The sequence below is a fragment of the Pristiophorus japonicus genome, chromosome 8 (genome assembly GCF_044704955.1).
Source record: "Pristiophorus japonicus isolate sPriJap1 chromosome 8, sPriJap1.hap1, whole genome shotgun sequence".
In the NCBI taxonomy this organism is placed as follows: Eukaryota; Metazoa; Chordata; class Chondrichthyes; family Pristiophoridae; genus Pristiophorus; species Pristiophorus japonicus.
Genome location: NC_091984.1, coordinates 167867441 through 167879929, shown reverse-complemented (window position 1 = coordinate 167879929; position 12489 = coordinate 167867441). Strand labels below are relative to the sequence as shown.

The window sequence follows — 12489 nt, the reverse complement described above, 5'->3', positions numbered from 1 at the left end:
GCAGGTTTGGAATAGTGCTTAACCCAGCAATGTAATAGTTTGCACACAGTGACATTCATTACCTTGCTGCCTGTCCATGGTAAAGATTATGAAAGCTGTTGCAGTAAAGGATGTGACAGTACTAACCAAAGCAACGACAGAACTCACAAGAGTGTCTTCATGAATGAACACAATCTCTGAAACACAAAAATAGTCTCAATTTATCTAATTTTACAACATATTTTCAACATGTACATTCAATATTATAACAATATAGTGTGTATCAGTAAAAGGCCCAGTAACTAATCAAAACACAGACTCAAGATGAAAAGAGCAACATTTGGCTGAATGATGACTGAGAGAATGGGACAGATTCTCACCGTGCCGCCCAGGGGTAAGCCTGAAATGAAACATGTGGCCAATCCCAACACCTGGTGGCAAGTTAAAAACCTAGTAACTTTATCCTGCTTTACTTTTTATATATAATTACGTAGAATATACAACACAAAAACATTCAGCTCAACTAGTCAGTGCTGGTGTTTATAATCCACATACTCTTCTCATTCCACCTGCCTCATCTCAGCCTTTCAGCCTATCTCTCTATTCCCTTATGTACTCATCTAGTTTCCTTTTGAAAGCATCTATCACTTCCTGTGGTAGCGGGTTCCACATTCTACATCCATTTCTGGTGATAGGCTATTGACAAACATTCACTATAAGCCCACTGATTCCCACAGCTACCTGGACTACACTTCTTCCCACCCTGCTTCCTGTAAGGACTCCATTCCATTCTGCCATTTACTCCGTCTCCGTCGCATCTGTTCTGACGATGCCACCTTCCATACTAGTGCTTCCGATATGTCTTCCTGTTTCCTCAACCGAGGATTCCCCTCTATGATGGTTGACATGGCCCTCGACCGTGTCCATTCTATTTCCTGCACTTCTGCACTCATCCCTTCCCCTTCCTCCCAGAACTATGATAGGGTTCCCCTTGTCCTAACCTTTCATCTCAGCAGCATCCACATTCAACGGATCATCCTCCGCCATTTCTGCCACCTCCAGTGTTATCCCACCACCAAACGCATCTTCCTCTCCCCTCTCAGCATTCCGAAGGGACCGCACCCTCCGCGACACCCTGGTCCATTCCTCTCTCATCCCCAGCACCCCCTCCCCACGCACCTTCCCGTGCAAATGGAGGAGATGAAACACCTGCCCGTTTACCTGTCCAGGGCCCCAAACACTCCTTCCAGGTGAAACAGTAATTTACTTGTACTTCTTTCAATTTAGTATACTGCATTTGTTGCTCACGTTGCTCCTCTACATTGGGGAGAGCAGCTGACCGCTTTGCGGAACACCTCCGTTCAGTCAGTAAGTGTGACCCTGAGCTTCCGGTCGCCTGTCACTTTAATTCCCTGCTCCACTCCCACTCTGATCTCTCCATCTTCAGCCTCTTACACTGTTCCAACAAAGCTTAACGCAAGCTCGAGGAACAGCACCTCATCTTTCGTTTAGGTACTTTACAACTTTCCGGACTCAACATCGAGTTCAACAATTTCAGACCATAATCTATGCCCTTATTTTTTTCCCCCATGGCAACTGTTGATGATTCTGCCATTTCCATTTACACCCTATCTAGACTCACCTTTTATTTCTTAACTTGTCCCATTATCATCTCCTTTTGCCTTGCACCATCATCCCTTTTGTCTCTAAATCTTCTGCCTTCCACCCTATCTTTCCTCCCCTCCTCCTCTGCCTTTACACTTGCTTAAAAATCGGTTGCATCGCTTGTTAAGTATCGAATAACTCCACGAGGCTAAGTACGGTGAGCTAGTTCAGGCATGACCTGACTCCAGTTTATTTATTCTCAAAGTGAGGATTCAACATGGCTGCCAACATTATATACACGGCTTGCACGTGTCTGCCAGTGACCATTGGGGCTCCGACAGTCTCGCACTCCGGTGGCAGGTAAAACCCAGTTAACATACATAGAAACATAGAAAATAGGTGCAGGAGGAGGCCATTCAGCCCTTCGAGCCTGCGCCGCCATTCAATAAGATCATGGCTGATCATTCCCTCAGTACCCCTTTCCTGCTTTCTCTCCATACCCCTTGATCCCCTTAACCATAAGGGCCATATCTAACTCCCTCTTGAATATATCCAATGAACTGGCATCAACAACTCTCTGTGGCAGGTAATTCCACAGGTCAACAACTCTTTGATTGAAGAAGTTTCTCCTCATCTCAGTCCTAAATGCCCTACCCCTTATCCTAAGACTGTGTCCCCTGGTTCTGGACTTCCCCAACATTGAGAACATTCTTCCCGCATCTAACCTGCCCAGTCCCGTAAGAATCTTATATGTTTCTTTGAGATCCCCTCTCATCCTTCTAAATGCCAGTGAATAAAGGCCCAGTTGATCCCGTCTCTCCTCATATGACAGCACAGCCATCCCTGGAATCAGTCTGGTGAACCTTTGCTGCACTCCCTCAATAGCAAGAGTGTCCTTCCTCAGACTAGGAGACCAAAACTGAACACAATATTCCAGGTGAGGCCTCACTAAGGCCCTGTACAACTGCAGTAAGACCTCCCTGCTCCTATACTCAAATCCCTAGCTATGAAGGCCAACATACCATTTGCCTTCTTTACTGCCTGCTGTACCTGCGTGCCCACTTTCAGTGACTGATTAACCATGACACCCAGGTCTCGTTGCACCTCCCTTTTTTCTAGTCTGCTGCCATTCAGATAATATTCTGCCTTCGTGTTTTTGCCCCCAAAATGGATAACGTCACATTTATCCACATTATACTGCATCTGCCATGTATTTGCCCACTCACCTAATCTGTCCAAGTCACCCTGCAGCCTCTTAGCGTCCTCCTCACAGCTCACACCGCCACCCAGTTTAGTGTCATCCACAAACTTGGAGATATTACACTCTATTCTTTCATCCAAATCGTTAATGTATATTGTAAAGAGCTGGGGTCCCAGCACTGAGCCCTGCGGCACTCCACTAGTAACTGCCTGCCATTCTGAAAAGGACCCGTTTATCCTGACTCTCTGCTTCCTGTCTGCCAACCAGTTCTCTATCCACATCAGTACATTACCCCCAATACCATGCGCTTTGATTTTGTACACCAATCTCTTGTGCGGGACCTTCTGAAAGTCCAAATACACCACATCCACTGATTCTCCCTTGTCCACTCTACTAGTTACATCCTCAAAAAATTCCAGAAGATTCGGCAAGCATGATTTCCCTTTCATAAATCCATGCTGACTCGGTCCGATCCTGTCACTGCTTTCCAAATGTGCTGCTATTTCATCCTTAATGATTGATTCCAACATTTTCCCCACTACTGATGTCAGGCTAACCGGTCTATAATTACCCGCTTTCTCTCTCCCTCCTTTTTAAAAAAGTGGTGTTACATTAGCTACCCTCCAGTCCATAGGAACTGATCCAGAGTCGATAGATTGTTGGAAAATGATCACCAATGCATCCACTATTTCTCGGGCCACTTCCTTAAGTACTCTGAGATGCAGACTATCATGAATCGAGGATTTATCAGCCTTTAATCCCATCAATTTCCCAACACAATTTCCTGCCTAAGAAGGATATCTTTCAGTGCATTCGGAAGGTTATTTGTATCTTCCTTTTGTGAAGACAAAACTGAAGTATTGGTTCAATTGGTCTGCCATTTCTTTGTTCCCCATTATAAATTCACCTGAATCCGACTGCAAGGGACCTCCGTTTGTCTTTACTAATCTTTTTCTCGTCACATATTTATAGAAGCTTTTGCAGTCAGTTTTTATGTTCCCTGCAAGCTTCCTCTCGCACTCTATTTTCCCCTCTTAATTAAACCCTTACTCCTCCTCTGTTGAATTCTAAATTTCTCCCAGTCCTCAGGTTTGTTGCTTTTTCTAGCCAATTTATATGCCTCTTCCTTGGTTTTAACACTATCCTTAATTTCCCTTGTTAGCCATGGTTGAGCCACCTTCCCAGTTTTATTTTTACTCCAGACAGTGATGGACAATTGCTGAAGCTCATCCATGTGATCTTTAAATGTTTGCCATTGCTTATCCACCGTCGACCCTTTAAGTATCCTCTGCCAATCTATTCTAGCCAATTCACACCTCATACCGTCGAAGTTACCTTTCCTTAAGTTCAGGACCCTAGTTTCCGAATTAACTTTGTCACTCTCCATCTTAATAAGGAATTCTACCATATTATGGTCACTTTTCCCCAAAGGGCCTCACACAACAAGATTGCTAATTAGTTCCTTCTCATTACACATCACCCAGTCTTGGATGGCCAGCTCCCTGGTAGGTTCCTCGACATTTTGGTCTAGAAAACCATCCCTAATACACTCCAGGAAATCCTCCTCCACCGCATTGTTACCAGTTAGGTTAACCCAATCTATATGTAGATTAAAGTCGCCCATGATTACTGCTGTACCTTTATTGCACACATCCCTTATTTCTTGTTTGATGCTGTCCCCAACCTCACTACTACTATTTGGTGGTCTATACACAACTCCCACGAGCATTTTCTGCCCTTTGGAATTCCGCAGCTCCACCCATACCGATTCCATATCATCCAGGCTAATGTCCTTCCTTACAATTGCATTGATTTCCTCTTTAACCAGCAACGCCACCCCGCCTCCTTTTCCTTTCTGTCTATCCTTCCTAAATGCTGAATACCCCTGGATGTTGAGTTCCCAGCCTTGGTCACCCTGGAGCCATGTCTCCGTGATGCCAATCACATCGTATCCGTTAACTGCTATCTGCGCAGTTAATTCGTCCATCTTATTCCGAATACTCCTCGCATTGAGGCACAGAGCCTTCAGGCTTGTCTTTTTAACACACTTTGCCCCTTTTGAATCTTGCTGTAATGTGGCCCTTTTTGCTTTTTGCCTTGGGTTTTTCTGCCATCCATTTTTACTATTCTCCTTTCTATCTTTTGCTTCTGCCCCCCTTCTATTTCCCTCTGTCTCCCTGCATAGGTTCCCATCCCCGCCATATTAGTTTAACTCCTCCCCAACAGCACTAACAAACACTCCCCCTAGGACATTGGTTCCGATCCTGCCCAGCTGCAGACCATACGGTTTGTACTGGTCCCACCTACCCAGAACCGGTTCCAATGTCCCAGGAATTTGAATCCCTCCCTTCTGCACCATTTCTCAAGCCATGTAATCATCTGAGCTATCCTGCGATTCCTACTCTGACTAGCACGTGGCACTGGTATCAATCCTGAGATTACTACTTTTGAGGTCCTACTTTTTAATTTAACTCCTAGCTCCCTAAATTCATCTTGTAAGACCTCATCCCGTTTTTTACCTATATCGTTGGTACCTATAGGCATCATGGCAACTGGCTGTTCACCCTCCCTTTTCAGAATGTCCTGCAGCCACTCCGAGACATCCTTGACCCTTGCACCAGGGAGGCAACATACCATCCTGGAGTCTCGGTTGCAGCCGCAGAAACGCCCATCTATTCCCCTTACAATACATAACATCATTCCCCCCAAAGTCCTTGGTACAGGTTGTATTTACAAGTTTAGTCAGTCTGGGGCCTTCCGCTCCCTGATTGATCCTCTCAGTTCAAACCCAAGTTTGGGTGAGTTAGTAGGACCATTGCGCATTGCGGAGCAGTCGGTCTGACAGGACTGTCAGGGATGGTAGGTTCGTGTTCGTGAATGACACAAGGGTCAACTGATGGTTGGATGTGTGTTAGTTGGTCGATAATAATGTCATCTTCAATTTGTTCTGGGTTGTCTGTGAATCGCAGTTTGGTTTGGTCGATGTGCCTCTTGCACGTTTGGTCATTTAACAGTTTGACTACAAACACCCTGTTCCCCTCCTTGGCCAAAAACGTGCCAGCAACCCACTTTGGACCATGGCCATAATTCAGGACAAACACAGAGTCATGAACAGCAATTTCACATGATACGGCCGCGTGATCGTGGTACCATTGCTGCCGTTGCCTTCTGGTTTCGATGTGATCATTGAGATCTGGGTGTACAAGGGAGAGCCTGGTTTTGAGGCCTCTCTTCATTAACAGCTTGGCAGGAGGGATCCCGGTGAGCAAGTGGGGTCTCGTTCGGTAACTGAGCAGAATGCGGGACAAGCAGGTCTGTAGGGAGTTGTGAGTCACGCGTTTTAGGCTCTGCTTAATGGTTTGGACAGACCACTTCGCTTGACCGTTAGACGTAGATTTGAAAGGGGCAGACCTGATATGCTTGATGCCATTATGAGTCATAAACTCGTGGAACTCCAAACTGGTGAAACACAGTCCGTTGTCGCTGACAAGGACGTCGGGCAAGCCATGGGTGGCGAACATGGCCCGGAGGATTTCAATAGTGGCTGTGGACGTGCTGGATGACATGATTACGCATTCAATCCATTTGGAGTAAGCATCCAGTACTATAAAATCATTTTGCCGAGAAAGGGGTCGTCAAATACTATGTGGATCCTTGACCACAGTTTGGATGGCCATGACCACAGACTCAGCGGAGCCTCCACAAGTGCGTTACTCAGTTGCATGCAAGTGTTGCACTGATGCACACATGACTCCAAGTCCAAGCTGGGCCACCAAACATGAGACCTGGCAATGGCCTTCATCATGACAATGCCTGGGTGGGTACTGTGTAAATCTTGCACAAAAGTTTCCCTGCCTTTTTTTGGCATAACGACATGATTACCCCATAACAGACAATCAGACTGAATAGACAATTCATCTTTGCGGCGGCTATAAGGCTTAATTTCATGCTGCATTTCCCTGGGAATGGCAGACCAATTTCCATTTAGGGCACACCTTTTTATGCTTGACAGTACAGGATCCTGGCTGGTCCAGGTCCTAATTTGGTGAGCCGTGACGCACTTGAAGGCATCCATGACCAGCAGCAAGTCTGCGGGCTGCGGCATTTCCACCCTGGTTTTGGCCAATGGTAGCCGGCTAAGCGCATCAGCACAGTTTGCAGTGCCTGGTCTGTGGCGGATGACATAATCATAACCGGATAATGTCAGTGCCCATCTTTGGATGCGGGACGAGGCATTGGTGTTTATACCTTTGCTCACAATGAAATGAGCGGCTTGTGGTCTGTTTCAAGCTCAAACCGAAGCCCAAACAGGTATTGGTACATTTTCCTAACCTCATATACGCATGCTAAAGCCTCTTTCTCTACACACAATAGGCTCTTTCAGCCTTAGACAGACTTCTGGATGCGTATGCAACTGGTTGGAGTTTGCCTGATACATTGGCTTGCTGGAGCATACAACTGACCCCATATGATGAGGCCTCGCATGCTAAAGCCTCTTTCTCTACATACTATAGGCTCTTTGATGAGTTCGTATTTTTAACTCGTCGTCAATTGCTAACTATCGAATAACCCCACGAGGCTAAGTTCGGTGAGCTAATTCAGGCATGACCTTACTCCAGTTTATTTATTCTCAAAGTGAGGATTCAACATGGCTGCCAACATTATATATACGGCTTGCACGTGTCTGCTAGTGACCATTCGGACTCTGACAGTCGCGCCCTCTGATGGCAGGTAAAACCCAGTTAACATACATAACAGCGCTAACTTTTTCCAGTTCAGATGAAGGGTCATCGACCTGAAAGGTTAACTCTGTTTCTCTGTCTGGCCTGGCCTGCTGCGTATTTCCACATTTTCTCTTTTTATTTCACATTCTAACCACTCCCTGAGTGAAGACATTTTCTCCTCGTTTCCCAATTGGATTTATTCGTAACTATCTTGAATTTATAGCCCCTAGTTGTGGATTCTACCACAAGCAGAAACATTCTCTCCGCCTCTACTCTAACTCATTCATCATTTTAAAGACTTCTATCAAGTCACCTCTAAGTCTTCTCTCTTCTAAAGAAAAAAGCCCAACCTTTCCCGCTAGCTGGATTCTCTCCGTTTTGGTACCATCCTCGTAAATCTTTTTTGCACTTTCTCCAGTGCTTCTATGTCCTCTTTATATTCTGGAGAACAGAACTGTATGCGGTACTCTAAGTGTGGCCGAACCAGGGTCCTATACAAGTTTAACATAACTCCAATGCTTTTGAATTCTATGCCCCTGGAACTCAGCCCCAGTTTTGTTAGCATTTTTAATTGCTTTGCTGACTTATGATGCTGCTTTTAATGATTTACCACCTGTATCCCTAGCTAAGTGCGCGAAGCAGTCATAACAAAATAGATGAATAATAGCACAGAAAGAAATGAATAGGTTTGATCTAATAGCCATTATGGAGATGTGTTTGCAAAGTGACTAATATTCCAGATGTAATGTATGCACCTGTGAGTATGCTCACTGGTTTGTGAGCTGTTCACCGGAGGAGGCGGGGGTCCCCAATGGAGCGTTCGCTACGCGGGAGTTCTCCCACTATTTACTGGGGACTTGGCCTGGAGGGTGATGTACGGAGCAGTCCCGTGCAATAAATTTTTAAGCCGGTTCACGGGCTCCCAGGCCGCCTGCAATTTCTGCGGTCTGGAAGAGTCCGTGTTCCGTGTTTTTATTGAATGCACGAGATTGCAGCCCCTGTTCCATTATTTAAAGGGGCTGCTCCTCAATTTCTGGCTGCACTTCAGTCCCACATTCCTGATCTTTGGGCACCCTGTGCGGAGGGGAGCGGGTAGGTCCGAGGGCCTCCTCGTAGGACTGCTCCTGGGCACGGCCAAGGGGGCCATCAGTCAGTCCAGGCAGCGGGCGGTCGAGGGGGTCGTTCAGCCCGATTGCCTGCCTCTCTTCCGCACCTACATCCGGGCCAGGATGTCCTTGGAGATGGAGCACATGGTGTCCACCGGTACGCTCGCGGCCTTCCGCGAGAGGTGGGCACCGGAGGGACTGGAGTGCATCATCACCCCCGGCAACCAAATTTTAATTTTAATTTAGATGTTTTAAAGGTTAATTTGTTTTAATTGCCAGTTTTAGTGTCCCCCTCCCCTTTTATAGGGGGCACTTGTAATATTTATGATTTTAAAGCCCAAAAAAAAATCACAAAAGGAAAACACAAAATAAACAAAAAAAAAACCAAGAACATTTTTTAAAAAGGGCAGTTGAAAAGTGTCTGGAGTGTCCCCCAGATTGGGGGGCACTTGGACTAATGTTTATTTTTTCTCCAATCAAACAGTTGTGAGCTGTTCACCGGAGGAGGCGGGGGTCCCCAATGGAGTGCTCTCTACGCAGGAGTTCTCCCACTATTTACTGGGGACTTGGCCTGGAGTGTGGTGCACGGAGCAGTCCCGTGCAATAAATTTTTAAGCCGGTTCACGGGCTCCCAGGCCGCCTGCAATTTCTGCGGTCTGGAAGAGTCCGTGTTCCATGTTTTTATTGAATGCATGAGGTTGCAGCCCCTGTTCCATTATTTAAAGGGGCTGCTCCTCAATTTCTGGCTGCACTTCAGTCCCACACTCCTGATCTTTGGGCACCCTGTGCGGAGGGGAGCGGGTAGGTCCGAAGGGCTCCTCGTAGGACTGCTCCTGGGCACGGCCAAGGGTGCCATCAGCCGGTCCAGGCAGCGGGCAGTCGAGGGGGTCGTTCAGCCTGACTGCCTGCCTCTCTTCCGTGCCTACATCCGAGCCAGGGTGTCCTTAGAGGTGGAGCACACGGTGTCCACCGGTACGCTCGCGGCCTTCTGCAGCGGAGGGACTGGAGTGCATCGTCACCCCTGGCAACCAAATTTTAAATTGATTTTATGTTTTAAAGTTTACTTTGTTTTAATTGCCGGGTTTTTAGTGTCCCCCTCCCCTTTTATAGGGAGCACTTGTGTATATATCTCTGGTTTTACTGCCCCAAAAAAACAAAAAAAACACAAAAATCACAAAAAAAAACAAAAACAAAAAAAAGGGCACGTGAAAAGTGTTTGGAATGTCCCCCAGATCGGGGGGCACTTGATTTAAATGTTTAATTTTGCTTCCCTAAAAGAGTTGTGAGCTGTTCACCAGAAGAGGCGGGGTCCCCAATGGAGTGCTCTCTACACGGGAGTTCTCCCACTATTTACTGGGGACTTGGTCTGGAGGGTGTTGCACGGAGCAGTCCCATGCAATAAATTTTAAGTCGGTTCACGGGCTCCCAGGCTGCCTGTAATTTCTGCGGTCTAGAAGAGTCTGTGTTCCATGTTTTTATCGAATGTGTGAGGTTGCAGCCCCTCTTCAAATATTTGAAGGGGCTGCTCCTCAAAGTCTGGTTTCACTTCAGTCTCACACTCCTGATCTTTGGGCACCCTGTGTGGAGGGGAGCGGGTAGGTCAGAAGGCCTCCTCGTAGGACTGCTCCTGGGCCTGGCCAAGGTGACCATTAACCAAACCAGGCAGCGGGCGGTCGAGGGTATCATTCAACCCGACTGCCTGCCTCTCTTCCGCAGTTACATCCGAGCCAGGGTGTCCCTGGAGATGGAGCACGCGGTGTCCACCGGTACGCTCGCGGCCTTCCGCGAGAGGTGGGCGCCGGAGGGACTGGAGTGCATCATCACCCCCGGCAACCACATTATAATTTGATCGTAATGTCCAAAGTTTAATTTGTTTAAGTTTGTCGGTTTTAGTGCACCACCCCCCCCTCTTTTAGCCAGGGGGCACTTGCATAATTTGTGTTTTAATGCCCTCAAAAAGAAACCCCAAAAAACAGAAAAAAACAAGGAGGCACTTGAAAAGTTTTTGGCGTGTACCTCCCCCCTTTAATCAGGGGGCACTTGGTTTAAGTTACAACTCAAAATAGTTGTGAGCTATTGACCGGAGGAGGCGGGGGTCCCCAATGGAGTGCTCTCTACGCGGGAGTCCTCCCTCTATTTATTGGGGACTTGGCCTGGATGGTGTTGCACGGAGCAATCCCGTGTAATAAGTTTTTAAGTCGGTTCACGGACTCCCAGGCCGCCTGCAATTTCTGCGGTCTGGAGGAGTCCGTGTTCCATGTTTTTATCAAAATGTGTGAGATTGCTGCCCCTGTTCCAATATTTAAAGGGGCTGCTCCTCAAATTCTGGTTGCATGTCAGTCCCACACTCCTGATCTTTGGGCACCCTGTGCGGAGGGGAGCGGGCAGATCAGAAGGCCTTCTTGTAGGACTGCTCCTGGGAATGGCCAAGGGGGCCATCAACCGGTCCAGGCAGCGGGCGGTCGAGGGGGTCATTCAGCTCGACTGCCTGCCTCTCTTCCATGGTTACATCCGAGCCAGGGTGTCCCTGGAGATGGAGCACACAGTGTCCACCAATACGTACACAGCTTTCCGGGAGAGGTGGGCACCAGAGGGACTGGAGTGCATCATCATTCCCGGCACCCAAATTTTAATCTGATCATTTAAGTTTAAAGTTTAATTTGTTTAATTTGCCGGTTTTAGTGCCCCCCCCACCCCCTTTCAGCCAGGGGGCACTTGTATAATTTCTCTTTTTAATGCCCTAAGCCACACCACCCCCCCCAAAAAAAGGGGCCAATGGAAAAAAAAATATTTTGGAGTGTGACCCCCCCTTGCAGGGGTCATTTATTTAAAGTGCACAACTCAAATAGTTGAACTGATAATGTATAGTGTGATTGTTAAACCTTTGTTAATAAACCAAATAGTTCTTAATACCAATGTGTTGCTATAAATTCTTAAGCAAAGAACCCATGAACCAAATACATTACAAAATAGCAATGAGGATGGGATTTCTTCATGAATACATTTTTGGTGGAATTTCCTTTTATGAGAAGACAAGTGCAAGTGGAGCAGAGCAAGGAGATATACCGGCAACGTAATTCCCGAATGAGAGTCTGGTAGTATCATTCTTTTTTTTTTGTGATTACTGAACAGTGTTGAACTGATAAAAAGAGCTTGAGGAAAGACATTAGAGTCATTGAAATGCAATTCAAGATTATTGAGAGTGATTAATGGCTATTAAGCTAAAAAAGCAATATGGATGTAACAACGAGTTATGTCAATAATTTGGGAGCCTTTGACAAGAATAAGGAATCGTTTAGATCCTACAGTGAAAGATTGCAAATGTATTTCAGACCTAATGACATCAATGAAGCCTCAGCAGGTATGGCAGATTCACAATTATGCAATCGAGCAGTTCAGGAGAAGATGAAAGCTATTCTGTCAGTCATGATTGGTGCAGAGAATTATAGTATCTTAGTGAATTTGTTAATCTTGAGAAAGGTTAAGGATGCTTCATTCTCAGACTTACTACAGATATTGGAGAATCATTTAGATCCATAGCTTTTAGAAATAACGGAGAGCTGTAAGTTCGCAATGAGAGACCAAAGGCCTGATGAAACCATCAGCGAATACATTGTTGCCAAAATAAAATGATCTCTACACTGCAATTTGAGGATTCGCAGATAGGGCTCTTCGAGATAAATTTGTATGTGGACTAACGATGAATATATCCAATCAAAATTGTTAGGTATGGATGATCTCTCTTTTGAGAAAGCTTCCAAATAGCCACCTCAGTGGAGATGACAAAGAAAAATATTAAGGAATTTCATCCATTATTGGCAATAGTCGCAGTTGACAGTTAGCGGGATGTAGAAAAGCAGAAGAGGGTGAGCCC

The 12489-nt window shown here is 46.3% G+C and overlaps 1 protein-coding gene across 1 annotated transcript in view; it reads right to left on the bottom strand.

The window, feature by feature from the left end:
* LOC139269217 (uncharacterized) overlaps positions 1 to 12489 on the bottom strand; it is a 294951-nt gene that overhangs the window by 163641 nt on the left and 118821 nt on the right. The window contains exon 6 of the mRNA XM_070888309.1: positions 63 to 176. Within this exon, the coding sequence (XP_070744410.1) occupies positions 63 to 176 (114 nt within the window). The remainder of the gene's footprint in view (positions 1 to 62; positions 177 to 12489) is intronic.